This window comes from Lepisma saccharinum, chromosome 27 (assembly GCF_977018435.1).
Source record: "Lepisma saccharinum chromosome 27, izLepSacc3.1, whole genome shotgun sequence".
Taxonomy (NCBI): domain Eukaryota; kingdom Metazoa; phylum Arthropoda; class Insecta; order Zygentoma; family Lepismatidae; genus Lepisma; species Lepisma saccharinum.
This window is the reverse complement of record NC_139255.1, coordinates 41773454-41791055: the sequence shown is the minus strand read 5'-3', so window position 1 is coordinate 41791055 and position 17602 is coordinate 41773454. Positions and strand designations below refer to the sequence as shown.

The following is a 17602-nucleotide window of genomic DNA, read 5'->3' as shown; positions in this document are numbered from 1 at the left end:
CCGCCATTACTGCGAATTGCCCATGCGTGCAGTTGGCCGACACATCAAAATGTCCTTGTGCATAAGCAAACCGCGAGCAAATCGGATATCAAACAAAGGAGTTTACAATTTAAATACGCACAACGGTCAGAGCCATCTAGCGACTCCTCGCGTAACTACGAAAGCAACAAAGTTTTTATACTGCATAGGCATTCCACCTATCGTGAATTCTCTACACTAGACGAGTTCATCGTCTTAGGACATAAGTTGGGCTTCTTTACCCCAGCAAACACACACGAAATCAAGTTTCCAGAATGCCTTATGACAGCTCGTCATAAGTTCAAGTTCCTTCCTCCTGAACTCTATCGACGATTTTATTCCTTAAAGTGGTTTTGTTGTCAACAAAACATAAATTTATTACCAACAATATCTTGTTGATTTAGTATCTTGGTAATGATGTAGAATTCTTACCCTATTCCAGGATTACGACAGCCAAGATTTACATGACTTTGAGGAGACCATTCTCCAAGGATGTGATCTCAATCAGGATGGGAAGATCAGCAAGAAGGAGCTGACAATGATACTCCTTGCCCTCGCAAAGCACACCCAGGAAGACGAGTCAGGCAACTAGGAAGGATGTGCCAAGAAAACCAACTTTCTGGAACTAACTTTGCCTACAAACAGAATCGAAGTCTTCGAGTTGAAGAAGAAAGGAAAAAACGTTGCCTGGTATCAATTCAAAGTCCTCCATGATCAGAGCCACTTCTTTTTTTATATATTTATTTTTTATTGTTATTTTGTTGTACGAAAATAAGCAAATAAGTGATAAACTACGAAGGTTTCGAAAGAGAATGGGCTGATTGTAGATGTAGGTGGCACTGTATCATAAAACAATACTTTTTGCCATGGTTGTTTGTGCATGACATTGGATTCTGCCTGGAACATAGCATAGTTATGATAGTTCTTAAATAGGTATTATTGCGATGACGGGCACTTGAAATAGTGAGATTCACTGATGGTGTGTTTAACAATATGTAGATGTAAGTAACACCTAATCTAGAGGTAAATAAAAAGTACAATTGTCTGGTTGCTATTGAAAGAAGCATGTTGTTGGGATACGTTACGTTGTAGTTCATAAATGAAAATATACCGCTGCTACATGTGTGTTTGTACATGCAGGTGTGTGCGTGCATGTGTGTGTGTGCGTAAGGTTAATTTCACTTATTTTGCTTTGTATCTGTAAATGACCGGCAACATGATTCATGTCTACATTGTAACCTATTTTGTCAAATATTATCAACCCAGTATTCCCTACATGCTCTGTACCACATACTGGTCTATTTGTCAAAATTATTACCTGAATATTACTACGAAAGTTATGTTGCACCTCTCAACTCATTCCAAAGACATATTTCACACTAACTCTACATACTAGAAATTTTGTCTTGTATATCTTCTACACTGAAAATATTTTCCAGCTTCTCTTCAATTAATGAAGAAATTTATTAACTGCGAATCCACTTCAATCTAAACTTCTAAAAATGTTCATTTCCGTTTCACCAAGTTCAGCATTATGTTCCAAAAATCGGTTGTAAGTACCAGATGGTTATAATTAAAGTGACGGTGTTCAGAGTGGTACAGCACGGGCTGTAATGAGAGTAGCAGTCTGAAACTTCGTAGATATGCTAATGAAGCAATGCGCTCGCGAATTATGAAAAAAAATAGTTCCAATTCTCGCCACCAGGGTAAAAAACGGCGCTGTAAGCAGTCAAAACGTGGAATTTTCCATAACTCTGACGTCAAAGTCGGTGAAATTGCCTAACCATTGTGTGAGCTCCCTGGTTGTTGTTGGTGACGCTTGTTGCTTTTTCCTTTAGTAATGTTCATGTAATTCGAATAGTGAAATTGTAGCGATATTTTATTACAAAGAGTATTGTTTTCTGCGATTTATAGTGTTTTTCCTGTAACTATACCAAGTTTTGACTGCTTACAGCGCCATTTTTTACCCTGGTGGCGAGAATTGGAACTCTTTTTTTTTCATAATTCGCGAGCGCATTGCTTCATTAGCATATCTACGAAGTTTCAGACTGCTACTCTCATTACAGCCCGTGCTGTACCACTCTGAACACCGTCACTTTAATTATAACCACCTGATAGTATGTTTCTAATTAGCAAACTTATTTAGATTCAGGTTGTGTAAAGACATTGACCAATATGTAAGGAAGGGAAACATATTCCATAAGGTTTATTCTTCTGTAGTGGTAGTATAATATGCTTGTAATGATATTCGACATGCATTTGTCAACAAACTGGCAAAGTATGTGAATTGTCCATCATCATATTAAATCACACTGTGTTCTACAATGTGAAAGTCATGAAGTGAAATAAAAATGCTTATATACAGAGAAGAATATCTGCTATAGCATCATCAATATTCCTTCCCTTAAAGTTTAAAGTTTAGAGTAAAAAATGAAAATGGTGATGGACAATTTTCTTACAGTTAATCTTCAGGTGAATTGTACACAAAGTACAAGGAATGAAAAGCAATTTGGCATAAGCCCGATAAATAGCAATATGGCTCTCGAGTGCTCAATTTATTCCTTCAGCGAAATGGACTTAGTAAAGATGAGAAGAACGAGGAAAATAAGTTGCATGATAGATATAATTTAGGTACTAGTGTACTTAAGAGGAGCAACCAAATTCTTGACACCATCAATATTATTTCATCAGTATCATTTTGTATTATGTATAGCAGAAGATAATACGAAGTTGAAAATATGAGGAAATTCAATAAAGTACAAGGCATGTAACTATTTATGTATGAATCAATAAGTAGATAATATTTAAATTGCACTACACATTAAGCATGTGCCGTTTTCTTTTCAGATTCGTTGGGAGTTATGTCTGGTAGGTTCTAGTCTACACTGTGCAGAGTGTGTGAAATAAATTTTACCTGTGAAATTGAAATGCAGATTTCATTTACAAGTATTTTCACATTTATGTAACATATTACCACAGTGATTTATCCACACTCTTCAGCATCCTTCAAATTTTCATGATGCATCTCCAATAATTTTCTACAAATGCTTGAGTAATGGAAATTTTGGTGCAAAATTTACCATGAGACCGCTATAAAATCCTGTAATACAGTATTTAATTTGGATTGAACCTGTTAATGTAACTTCAAAAACTCTTCCAGTTACAAACAAAAGTGGAATTTCTGTTCCTATTCAGTGGTGCAAGCACATTGCATATAGTATATATTCTCATTTCTGTCATAGGCTTTCAATTCCTTTAAATCTTCCATGTTTTTATGTCGCTTTAGATCAAGCATATATCAGTGCATGTGTGTGTGTGTGTGTGGAGTAAGTATATTGAACCTTCTAGACATGGGCAGTATCTTTGTGTAACCAAATGTTGCCGGTCTTTACTCTTTAGTGTAATGCTTCCTGCACCTAATTATAAATTTCTCATTACATAGTAAGACACTTTGGTGGCTGTGTGGGCAGATTAAATAGAAATCAATATGTAATAAATATAAGATAAGTCATAAAACATTATAAGCAGCATAAACTTAGTTGATTAAAACCCACAGTACTAGAGCTAATAAAATATTTTTACACACCTATAATAATAAAAAAATTAAATTATTTACAAATAAATTCAACATAACATGAAAATTTAATTCATTGAGAATGACATTCAAACAAATTAAATATAAGAGATAATTTTGTATTCAGGAAAATGCATAATTACTTAATACAAGGAATTAATTGATTGTTATAACTGACTGCCACTGGGCCTATGTATAGTTAGAACTTTGTGTATATATACAAGTGTAATTGTATAATTAATGCTTCAAACAGCAAATGAAACAGGAAGAACTCTTGTTTAAACCTAATATTTGTATTACATTAATTGGTAATAGATTTCATAACCCAACTGTAAGAATTTTTTGTTGAAAAAATAAACTTCTAAGAGTTTCATATAATTAATTGATCTACATACCTTTAAATGTTAATTTACATACATACAAATTTTATTTGTACAGTTATTTATTATTTTCTTGACTTAAAAAATTATCACAGAAAAATATTTCAATTCTACAAAAATTGAATAATGTGAAGCATGAAAGACTGTAAGGTTCCTATGATTGACATTCACCATCTGACAAATTAGTGATTTCTATTAATATGTCTTATATTCTATTACAGTTTGATTTCTATTCATATCGTCCAAAGTACAAGTCTGCAATACTTTTCTAGGTCTTTCAACAATATAGCTTATTTCTATTTTAACTAACTCTACGATTTCTTCCTAAACTTTGAATCTTCGAGTTCTTCCTCAATGAATATATTTTTCATGTTTGTCTCAGTAGATGATGATATGAATGAAAAGAGAAGTGGCTCAGTCAGTCATATAAATATGTGTATGTATAGAATAGTGCAAGCATAATTGTGCTACTAAGTTCACAAGAACAATTATTAAGTAGATCATATCAAACAAAGATCATGGAACGAAATATGTAATTGTTTCTTGTTAAAGAGAAATGTTAGTATATTGTTGTTTGTTGTTAAAGAAACTTCTATATATATTATGAGACTAAAATATAGTATATATAACTAAAGACATGCATGCAGGCTAATGTACAACAAAAGCTTAGTATTTATGTGTAAATAGTAAAATGTGATTAGATATTAAACTACTTTAAACCCATCTTATGTGCCATACATATAAATGTGACTTTCTCTCTTAAAGTTTAAAGGAAGATTTCATCATCCACTATATTTGCACATGCAAACCTGCTTCTTATATCCTTACTCTATTTTCTGTACATGCCAAAATAAGATTTGCATACAGATCTGCAATTTCCCGTTCTCTCGTGTTTCTTTCATACATTTCTTTGATTTCAGTTTTGTGAAAAACGGTACTACCTCTTTGTGAATGTTAGTTCGATATTGTCGTATTATATATAAGCAGAAGAATCTATCATTGTTTGTTGTTCTTATAACATATATTGCTAAATGATGCTTTGTATATATATAATAAAAGTATGTATTGCATTTGTTGCTCACATTAATCTAATATGCACAAATCCAATGTAAGAAGTCTGTTGAACGTGTGGGTCTGAGAATATTTATATATTTATGGATTCCTGCCAGTATGATGATGTCTATTTGGTGTATTTATATAATTCGTCCTCGGTGTAGTATGATTGATTCTGATTTCTGAATTGTTTTCCCCTTTCTTTGATGCACATTATCTAGGTTTAATTTTTTTTAAGAACATTAAGAAAAAATAATGGTATGGTTTCACTAAGACGATAATTGCTTTATACCATAATTTTCCTATTGATTACTACTTTATCATTGTTAGAATAAGTATGTTGTTCTCCGATTTAAGTCTGTCTGTAACTTGTCTCATAGATTGTGGTTTAGGAGTATTTATGTTTTATACAAATTGATGTATGTTGTTGGAAAATGTGATGAGTATAATTTCTTAAAGTTAATCTAATCTTCATTGTCTGATCTAACAGTCAGTTTCCCTTGTGAAAATTCTCTTTCACATATATATCATGATACTTGGTGCTATCTAAAAAATTTGGTAAATATTAATAACTAATTCTTTCATGCTACATAACTTGTAATAGAACACAGAATTTTTTGCTGTTTTATTTATTACTTATAACCGTGGAAAGTTGGCAAGTACTATTTTTCTGATAAAAAGTTAAAGAAAATGTTTACATATTTTTTTTACATAAAATTCAACAAAACTTCAATTTCTTTATTGAGTATATTTTAGTGGGCAGTAGAATTATACAATACATAAACAGTCACAATAAACATAAATATAACATGCATATGGAAATTGTATATTTTGATAGGCTATCGATGAGTCTTGTGATTTATAGTATTTGACTCTCGTATGCAAGAAAAGTATAACAACAGAAGATGGAATTGAGTGTAAATATCTGTATTCTATGTACTGGATACTTATTGTATTAGTAATAATAATGAAATTTTATTTCTAATGCTTTATTTCTATTCCAAATAATGTAGAACTTTGCTGGAAATAATTCCAGAGTACCCTAAGTCATAGCTTTTAATAGTTTGCTATTTCAAAATTAACTAAAACTGTAATTTTTAAGTGAACTTTTTAAAATTACTTTTCGGCTCAACACCATGAATGAATATGAAATTCTTTTAATTATTTCTATAGTTTCCTTCCATTTTAGGATATGTAATGGTCCTCACTATCCATAAAATATCATAATTTTCTATTTTTCAACAAGAATTTAGCTGGAAAAGAGCTACCCATGTATTACAGAGTTACAAACCTTAAAATATGTTTTCAAATTAGCATGATTTTGTTACATGGACTAAGTACACTAGTGGTATTATCTACTATCACCAAAGGTATTACATAATAGATAGCAATGCTTGTTGTGGGAAAATATTTCATTCATTCTTTATTTATTTGCAGCTGATATTTGTTACCTTTTAGATTTCAAAAAATGGATTAATACTTTGTGCATTTGTATAACGATGATTCAAGATTTGTTTTGTGAACAAAAAGTAGTTTCTTTTACCCAATTGAGTATATATAAGTATTCCAGAGCAAATATTACTTTTAAATAGTTTATTGGCATCGAAAATGCAGCTTTGTACATTAGTTTTATTTGGGATCAACCCTTGTACAAAAATAGGATGATTATGAGAAGGCTGTGCAATTTAGAATAGAATAAGCGAAAGAAGGATATTTATTAATCAAAAATAATAATAAATTACTTATATGTGTGCTCAAGTAGCTTTTTAATGTGATATTACTTGTTAATACTTCTTTGGGAGTACCATGTGACAAATATAACTGATTTACCATAGCCCTTTAAAAAAAATCGAGTGTAGATAATAGAGAGTACCTTGTCCAAAGGTATTAAAAGTCCTTTTATGATTCAAGGATGTGTCATGATATTAATATTTTTTGTGAACCTGTGGTGCCAATCTAATATAACATAAACAGTATCATTAAATAGTTGTACCATAGATTTTTTATTTGTGGGGTGAAAAAGATCACATGATCATGTTATTACAGAATAAGAAATAAAAATTAACCCAGTAAAAAATACTAGATATAACAACAATTGCATATATTTGTACTTATAAGCAATTTCAAAAGATAGAAGAGATACATACCAACTGTTTCTTAAAGTTAAAAAGAAAATCGTTTAAGTTATATCATTAATGCATTGTTGATCACAGTTGTACATTGTTGCATATATATTATAATATATTTATTGGTACAATGAATGTTTAAATTAACGAGTTGCAACACTCAATACATGCTGAAATAAATAATTAATGTGTCAGTTTGATGTGTCCTCAACAGATGTATATCGTTTCTTTTTTCAGAATAAATAAAGGTGTGTTAAATAACATTCTTATTTTTTAAAAACTTTTGAAAAATTACATATGTTATCCTTGCATATCAGGGATGTAGTTGGGCTGATGTGTTCGGTGGTCCAAATTTGGATATGTGTACAGAAACTAGGAAATGGGTGATGCACTACTAAACAATTTGAGATAGGAACGTGAAGCCAGCATACCGAGAATAGAACACCACCTCATTTCAATGTGGAAGTCCGCAACCATCAGGATCCTGCTCGCTGGATTGGATGGCAGGCTCTATTCCCTGACCTGCAAGACCACCTGATCTGAATCTACTATATTTTTGTTTGGGGGATATCTCAAATCGCTTGTTTGTGAGACCGGAGCGTACACGGACACTTTGTCCATCCTGATTATAGCAGGTCGCGTCCAGTGGTAGCATTAATTGTGACAACCTGCACTGCACATGGAGAAGGCCTTTGCAACCACAGTTTTTGTTATTTTATGTTGCATTTCTGCCACTTTGGCTACTTGCGACAATGAATGATGATTAGATGAAGAGACGTTCACAAAGAATCATCGAGGGGTCTTGGATTTGATACCTGGTGGAGGCAATAGTGGTTTGGATCCTACAAATTGTAGGTCCACTCCCAATTAGCCTTACTGTGCATAAAATGGATTTAAAACACAAACTCACTAATCAATCAACCAAAAAAAAAACTATCCTTGGAATCAGAGTGTCGTGTGTTCGATATCTGGTAGATGCATAAACTGGTTCAGTCCCGATTAGCTTTCCTGTACATGAAGTGGACTTAAAAATGACACTTAAGTTCGTTACAAGTCATTTTCAGAAAACGACAACAAGAATGGTGTGATGGCGAGAGCATGTGAGGCTCTGAAAATTTCCAACCCAGCACCTGGACTCGATCCGACGTCTCGGACTTCCTCCGGTACTCACTCTAGAATCATGTGCAAAGGCCCTGTGCAGAAATAGCATTACACTCACCCTTACACCATATCACAGCAATAAACTGGATCCTCATTTGAAGCCAAGTACTCTGCCAACATCAAGTGTAGTGGAGGACCCTCTCATCATTGTCGATCACGATGGGATTGGCAGCATCTCCAGCTGATGGTATGATGTCTGCACGAGTTCTAATGATCGGAGAACTGGAATTCACATTTGCTGCAGCAAGAAGAAAAGTACTCATTGCACTACTTGATTAAGTTAAAGAATAGCTTACACCATTGTTCCATTCAAACACCAGAGTGCATTGTATCATACACAAACTCACAGGCCATGAGTATAGTTCATTGTTACTACAGGATGTCTACCAGTCCAGAAACATGCTTGTGGTCAATTTTGTTGACAATATAGTGCATTTATCAAATCCCAGTACAGGTATATATAACAATTGAATATTAGTCTGAAGCATTAATTTTTTACATGCATTAATAAGTAAAGCAAGTCTAACTTAAAGTACACGGGTTCGATACCCGGTGGAGGCACATAATGTTTCGAGTCCCACTTAAAACTGTAGGTCCAGTCCCGATTAGCATTACTGTGCATAAAGTGGCCTTTAAACACCACACCAACTCAATCAATCTTAAAGTACAGCTTCTGCTTTCAGATAAAACTGCAGTAGTGAAATAACTTTCTTTTCTTTTCTTGTATCAAAAAATAAAAGCTCCACCCCCCGATATGCTGGACAAAGCCCACTATTATTCAGAGGCACTTTGTCCATCCCGATTATAGCAGGTCCCATCCAGTAATAGCATTAGTTGTGACAATGTGTACTGCCACTGTAGAGGGCCTTTGCAATCATCATGTTTGTTATTTACGTTGCTTTTCTGACTAATCGTGATGATAAATGATGATTATATGAAGGAACGGTGACTCGAATTCGAATTAAGGGTCCCTGGGTTTGATACCTGGTGGAGACACAAAAGTTGTTCGAATCCTACTTTAAGCTGTAGGTCCAGTCCCAATTAGCCTTTCTATGCATAAAGTGGACTCATGACTCAAACCTGGAAGCTTCAGTGCAAGATTGATAGTCTCCCACTTTATAGCAACACGATCTGTATTCTAGCAATGTATTCTCGATTTCTTTCATGCATAACATATACTAGTGTGACATTTAAACATTTTTTTGCAAGACACTTTCCAGAGAATGACAATAAAAAGATGTGTAATGCAAACAGAAGCAACACTGCTCGTTCCTGCATGACTAGTTCCCTCATGAGAAGCACTCAAGGTGCATTATTTGTAAATGTCGCATTTTCAGTCTCGTCTCGATTGATAAACATCCGTTTCGGTTTCGAAGGGCAATTCTCGTTCTCGTGTCTCGAAAAAATATAGAATTAACAACGTATGCAAAGGCTTATCGGGCAAACTTTCATAGTGCATACATATTATAAATAAAAATAAAAACTTTTCTTAATGATTTTTTTTTACTCCTCGTTTCGACGCTACGAGCCCTCGAAAACTGGATATTATCCTGCTTATATATGCAAACCAAACAGCAGATTCAGAATTACCACGAATGAACTGGCGTTGTAATTATTATACACAAAATTCATTATTTATCTGAGGAAGTCGCATGTTCCAGGTTTGACTCAACCTGAGCATGACTGTTTCCTTGTGAGTGACATTTCATTGAACTAGAAATTGTTACATGGAGGGGTGTTTGCTCGAGACAGCTAGGGGGATGCTTATATTATTAACGTTAGAGTTGCTCAGGAGACGAGACATTTCCCGTCTCATCTCATAAAAGGAGACGGAACAAGCGAATGTTTTCGAAATGAGATGGGACAGACCAAAATGTTCGTCTCGTATCGTGGCAGGTTGTGTGATATTTAGATTGTGCTGGTTGGTGGTGGTGGTAGTGTGTGTGTGTGAAGGAATGGGGGGGGGGCTCCTGCACCCTGACTTCGAATACTGCTTGTAGTCATTCTGTCGCGATTAGCCAAAAGTGGGAAGAAATTTGATGTTAGAGAAGATACATTCTAAATTGACCATGTGTTCTCATCGTTGCGGTTAAACAAAGTGACGGAAAAGCAACGTAAAAGTAGGATAAATACAAAAATTTGCAATATATATATTAACTGAAGGAAACTGTTGTTTACTGCAGGAAATTTAAAAACTCCCAGTTCTTTTTTTATACCGTATCATCTCTTATATTGCAGAAATCGGCGTGGAAACCAGAGTGTTCTAAACGTATTGTTAATTTAAAATTTGCGAAGAAAATATCAAGACGAAAATAATTGTAATTCCAGAAAAGGCATTCCTATAACAATAAGGTCTTGCCAGTCAGAACCAACCTTTGTATTCACAATGAACAAGGGTATTCACGTGTTTAGCCATTGACTGTAACAAGTTTTGCTTTGTCAGCCTAATGGCAAAACTCTCTACCGAGTGGCTGGTTTTAAGATAATACGTTTAGAACACTCTGGTTTACAAGCCAATTTCTGCAATATAAGAGGTGATACGGTATAAAAAAAAGTACGGGGAGTTTCTAATTTCCTTCACTAAATGAGCTTTCTTCAGTTAATATATATATTGCAAATTTTTGTATTTAGCCTACTTTTCCGTCACTTTGTTTAACCGCAAGGATGAGAACGCATGGTTAATTTAGAATGTATCTTCTCTAACATCACATTTCTTCCCACTTTTGGCTAATCGCTACAATGAAGATGAATGACTATAAGCAGTATTCGAAGTTGGTTTGCAGGAGGACCCCCCCCCCCCAAACACACACACACACACTACCACCACCACCAACAAGCACAATCTAAGTGTCACCCAACCTGCGACGATACGAGACGAACTTTTTCTTCTGTCCCATCTCATTTCGAAAACATTCCTTTTATGAGACGGGACAGAAAATGTATCGTCTCGTGGGCAACACTAACATTAACCATAGAATCATCCCCCTAGCTGCCCCTCAAAGTCTCGAGCAAACATCCTCCCATGTAACAATTTCCAGTTCAATGAAATGTCACTCACGAGGGAACAGTCATGCCAAGGTCGAGAGTCAAACCTGGAACATGCGACTTCCTCAGATACATCATGAATTCTGTGTATAATAATTACAACGCCAGTTCATTCCTGGAAATTCTGAATCTGCGGTTTGGTTTACATATATAAGCAGGATGATATTCAGTTTTCGAGGGCTGGTACCGTTAAAACGAGGAGTCAAAAAAAATATATATTAAGAAAGGTTTTTTTTATTTATAATAATATGCCTTTGCATACGTTGTTAATTCTATATTTTTCGAGACTTGAGACGAGAACGAGAATTGTCCTCCCAAACCGAGACGGATGTTTATAAATCGAGACGAGACTGTCAATGAGACATTTACAAATAAACATGAGACAGACATTTACAACTCTCAACGAGAACGAGACCAAGGCTGCCATGTCTCGTCTCGATAGGATCCTTAGTGGTGAAGTTGTGAACCAACCAATTAATGCTTTCGGGGTAACGAGATGAGGCAGTTTTTTCGCAGTACAAAATTCAAAATATATCGTAGCATTTCAGTATGGGATATTGTTATGCACATGGGCGTATATATAGTTCACGTGGGGGGGGGGGGGGTACGGATGGATCAACTTTTGGTATGATTAGGGTTGCTTTATTTCGTAAGTGAAAATCCAGGACACTGTTGGCCGTAAGCTTGTTGGGGAGCAGGGGGTGCTGGACCCGACAAAGTTGTGTGTATGAAGTCACGGTAGTATTGATACTTTTCTGTTCATCTTGTGTCACTGCGTTTTTAAAAACCAAATATCTTTAAGACTCGAGGAGGAAAAAATAACTGATTTGACAGTCTCAATGCAGTTTCTTATTGCAGAAATTCCGAAACTATCAGGAAATTGTAGACATTTGGTCTGCAGTTCCCCATCTGGTGCGTGGAATTACGTAATTTCCTTCCCATCCGTATCCCGTCTTACGTCTCTAATTTAAGAGAATAAAATAAGTCCGAAGAAATTTTTATGAACAAGCGGATGAAAAGGTAACTCTGGCAATTTTACTGAACCAAAGTGGGGTGGACCCGTTGACCCCCCTTAAATACGCCCTTGGTTATACACATTATTTCCTTGTAATAATCATACATAAACTAAGTATTAATATGTACTGTGCAACTGATGTAATCTTCTCAGTGTATTTTCTCTTAATTTCCCACAAATATTTGATCATAACTTGCACAACAGAAATGAAACACAAACTGAAATTGCTTTATGGAAAATAAAGTAAAATAGGCTTTATAAATAAAGTGAAGAATGTGAAAATTCTTATTTTGCACTACATAGGTTACGGTAAATTTCGATAAATATAAGTTTAAAATATATATATTTTTGAAAGTTTGGTCAGCAACAAATTTTACAAGCAATATTTTTCGCATGACCAGAGAACACGCATGCAGCAGAACCCTTTCATTTATCTTGCACGTGAGTAGCACGGACATTTCATAGAAGAATGATCATTACAAAGCATAGCTTTCCTTTCCACTATCGCTCCTTCTTCCATTATTTAAATCTGTACAGATTTGTAAAACTGCTGCACATGTTCGCTCATTAACAGTTTCATGCATCGGAGACACATTTAAATCGGATATTTTGTCTTTCTCGTGGTTTGTACTTACCAATTATGTATTGCGGAACATAGTGGAAGGTGCCAATATGCTTTTTGCACGAAAACAAACACTTTTTCTGCTAAAATAAACCATTTTCCTTAATGCTACGGAAAGCACGTCACGGAGCGATATCGCTTGCTTTGCGAATTGTAACGCTTCTTTTGTTTTCGAATATCAATGTTTCCAACTCTATTGTGCATGAAAGTTGTAAAAAACCGGGGATCACGTCTGGAAATTGTACATTTCGATGAAAAATTGTTCGTTAGCCCCAAAAACCATCCACGGGTAGCCCCACAAACCATTGACGTTAGCCCCAAAAACCATCCACGGGTAGCCCCATGAACCATTCACACGAGGTTAGGTTAGGCCTGTTAGGTTAGGTTCCATTAGCACCCATTTCACCCCTAAATTCATCGAAAAACCATTTTCCTTTCTCGACAAAAAGACGCCCGTTTCTCGAAGAAAAAAACTCGCGTTTCTCGAAAAAAATCGCGCGTTTGGAAACCCTGATTCCTCTAGCGAGATCGCGTAACTTCCGACGCTAGAGCCATCTGCAGGTACATCTTGGAAACAACGGCATGATGTTGTCGATTTTCACAAAATGCGCAATATTATTACATGAAAAGTGATTATTTATTGTTCTGCTGCATTGTAGGATGAAGTTTTAGGAAGAATATATATCGACGGAGGTTATAAACCTTGGAGAAACTCATTTCCGTAATTAGTTTCTTGTGTAAAATTGAAGAAATGTGTCTCCGATGCATGAAACTGTTACCTGTTCGCTCACCTAGGGCTACCCGCAGTAAACTCATAGTCATACTAATGGACATTTCCACTCAATTTTTTTACAACAATTTTAAAAACTACACCTTGGAAAAATGACCCCTGCAAGTTCTCGCGTTTCTCTGCGTCCAGTTTAAGGCAGAAACGAGATTTCCAAAGTTGCGAGGCTAGCGTTGCGCTGAAAACACGCCGTCGCCATGTTACTACGTCACTCCTTAGGGAGAGCTCGTTTGTCGTCTGCTTCGAGCGTCCAGTTCTGGATGGGTAGCCCACGGACTCACGACCGGATCAAGAAAGTGTGGGGCGTTACCCCCACACTCCCTATATGCCTTCATGGCGTGGTGCTAAGCACAGGGGAACACTTTTTTTTTTACTTTACGTGCTGCAGTTTTACAAATTTGTACCGATTTAAATAATGGAAGAAGGAGCGATAGGAGAAAGGAAAGCTATGCTTTGTAATGATCATTCTTCTATGAAATGTCCGTGCTACTCACGTGCAAGATAAATGAAAGGGTTCAGCTGCGTGTGTGTTCTCAGGCCATGCGAAAGATATTGCTTATAAAATTGGTTGCTGACCAGTCACTTAAAAATATTTTTTAAACTTATATTTATCGATATTTACCGTAACCTATGTAGTGCAAAATAGGAAATTTCACATTCTTCACTTTATTTATAAAGACTATTTAACTTTCTTTTCCTTAAAGCAATTTCAGTTTGTGTTCCATTTCTGTTGCGCAAATTATGATAAAATATTTTTGTGCAGATAAGAGAAAATACACTGAGAAGATTACATTAGTTGCACAGTACATATCTATACTTAGTTTATGTATAATCATTAGAAGGAAATAATGTGTATAACCATGGGCGTATTTAAGGGGATTTCAACGGGTCCAACCCCCCTCTTTTTTGGGTTCACTAAAGTTACCAGTTTCCTTGTTCTATCCGCTTGTTCATAAAAAAATTCCTTCCGACTTATTTCATTCTCTTAAATTAGAGACGTATAGGACGGGATACGGATGGGAAGGAAATTTCGTAATTCCACACACCAGATGGGACTGCAGACCAATATCTGCAATTTCCTGATAGTTTCGGAATTTCTGCGATAACAAACTGCATTGAGACTGTCAAATAAGTTATTTTTTCCCCCTCGAATCATATTAAAGAAATTTGGTTCTTAAAAACGTAGTGACACAAGATGAACGGAAAAGTATCAATACTAAGTAGCGTGACTTCGTGACTACAAACACACAACTTTGTCGGTTCCAACATCCCCTCCCCCCATGCTTCCGGCCAGCAGTGTCCTGGATTTTCACTTACGAAATAAAGCAACCCTAATCATACCAAAAGTTGATCCATTCCTCTCCCCCCCCCCCGTGAACTATATATACGCCCACGTGCATAACAATATCCCATACTGAAATGGTACGATATAATTATTTTGAATTTTGTACTGCGAAAAAAGCCGCCTCATCTTGTTACCCCGAACTCATTAATTGGTTGGTTCACAACTTCACCACTAAGGATCTTAACGAGACGAGACATGGCAGCCTTGGTCTCGTTCAAGTTGAGAGTTGTAAACGTCTGTCTCATGTTTATTGGTAAATGTCTCATTGACAGTCTCGTCTCATTTATAAACATCCGTCTCGGTTTGGGAGGGCAATTCTCGTTCTCGTCTCAAGTCTAGAAAAATATAGAATTAACAACGTATGCAAAGGCTTATCATTATAAATACAAAAAAAAAACCTTTCTTAATATTTTTTTTATTATTTTTATTTTGACTCCTCGTTTCGACGGTACAGCCCTCGAAAACTAAATATTATCCTGCTTATATATGCAAACCAAACTGCAGATTCAGAATTTCCAGGAATGAACTGGCGTTGTAATTATTATACACAAAATTCATGATTTATCTGAAAAAATGTTCCAGTCGCATGTTCCAGGTTTGACTCTCGACCTGGGCATGACTGTTTCCTTGTGAGTGACATTTCATTGAACTGGAAATTGTTACATGGGAGGATGTATGCTCGAGACTTTGGGGACAGCAAGGGGGATGCTTCTATTGTTAATGTTAGTGTTGCTCACGAGACGAGGCATTATCCGTCTCGTCTCATAAAAGGAGATGGGACAAGTGAATGTTTTCGAAATGAGATGGGACAGAAGAAAAAGTTCGTCTCTTATCATGGCAGCTTGGGTGATACTTAGATTGTGCAGTTGGTGGTAGTGTGTGGGGGGGTAGAGGGAGGGTGTAATCCTGCACCCCGACTTCGAATACTGCTTGTAGTTATTCATCTTCATTGTAGCGATTAGCCAAAAGAGGGAAGAAATGTGATGTTAGAGATTATGCATAATAAATTAACCATGCGTTCTCATCGTTGCGGTTAAACAAAGTGAACGGAAAAGCATCGTAAAAGTAGGCTAAATACAAAAATTTGCAATATATATATTAACTGAAGAAAACTGTCATTTACTGCAGGAAATTAAAAAACTCACCGTACCTTTTCATACCGTATCACCGCTTATATTACAGAAATTGGCGTGTAAACCAGTGTGTTCTAAAAGTATTATCTTAAAATTTGTGAAGAAAATATTATGACGAAAATAATTGTAATTCCAGAAAAGGCATTCCTATAACATTTAGTTCTTGCCAGTCAGAACCAACCTATGTATTCGCAATGAACAAGGCTGTTCACGTGTTCAGCCATTGACTGTTACAAGGTTTGCTTTGTCACCCTAATGGGAAAACCCTCTACCGAGTGGCTGAATTATAGTAAAAATACTACTATACTGCTAGGGCATAATTCATCTCCAAGAAATGGAGCACAGATTTTTGCACTGGAAGTTGTAAGATACTTGTTTTACACAGTAACAAGTGAATTTTCTGTCGCTTCCGCGGCTCAAGCTAAGTTGACGGGACGAGCAGAAGCCCTGCCTCGCCCTGCCTGCACGCATATGTAAGTGATGACGTCAGAGGACCCCTTGTCTGTGCAGAGGACGTTTTCAAATCGGTGACGTAGGAGGTGAATTTCAGCGGTGTTTGAAGGTGTGTTTTTCGAGAACCAAAACGAATATCGCCGGGATATTTTGCACATCTTATGTTTCTGTCATTATCCGTAAAATTAATGGATGTAAAACGTTTTTCATGTCAAAGTGGAAATGTCCATTCCACTTGTTTACATTCGAAAATTCGCCAAACCGGAAGTTCTTTCCCCGCCATCAATAATCGAATTGTCTGATCGATCATTTTTTGTTTACTCAGGAATAACCCCCATATTTTATTCTCGCACGTAGGCCTACATAAAAAATTCACAATATGGGCCTCTATATTTTATAAATGGCCGAGTATATAGAATAATTGCTCCTGCCACGTAATTCGTCTGCTAAGAGGATGTTACAAATCTTAAGAACAGATTAAAACGAGAGAGATGCAACTTTATGATTAGTGGGAATGAACGTACAGGTAATTTAGAACTTTTTTCTTTAGAAAGCATTTAGCGATATTATTTTAAGGCTAACAAAACCTAACCTAACTACCAGGGCAATTAGGTTTATTATTAGAAGAATGCTAAGGGACCTAATCTTAAAACATTTTTGTGAAAGTAATCGCTACAACTTCACAGTATGTGTTACGGACGTAATTGCATACATAGCATGATGAAATCACGATGAAACAAAGACCGAGTCTGCTGCCACGCGCATCTTTTTTGAGGTTCCAGCAGAAACAGAACGTGGCAGCAGACACTACCTTTATAAATGACCATGAAATATTTGAAATCCTTTCCTTACTGTTCTATATTGATGAAACAGTGACATTTTTATATTTG

The 17602-nt window shown here is 35.8% G+C and overlaps 1 protein-coding gene across 3 annotated transcripts in view; it reads left to right on the top strand.

Annotated features, from left to right (window-relative positions):
- Cbp53E (Calbindin 53E) overlaps positions 1-1571 on the top strand; it is a 359196-nt gene extending 357625 nt beyond the window's left edge. For all 3 annotated transcript variants that reach the window (XM_083113520.1, XM_083113521.1, XM_083113519.1), the window contains one exon: positions 461-1571. In XM_083113520.1, the coding sequence (XP_082969646.1) occupies positions 461-610 (150 nt within the window). In that variant the 3' untranslated portion in view covers positions 611-1571. The remainder of the gene's footprint in view (positions 1-460) is intronic.
- The last annotated feature ends 16031 nt before the right edge of the window (positions 1572-17602 follow it).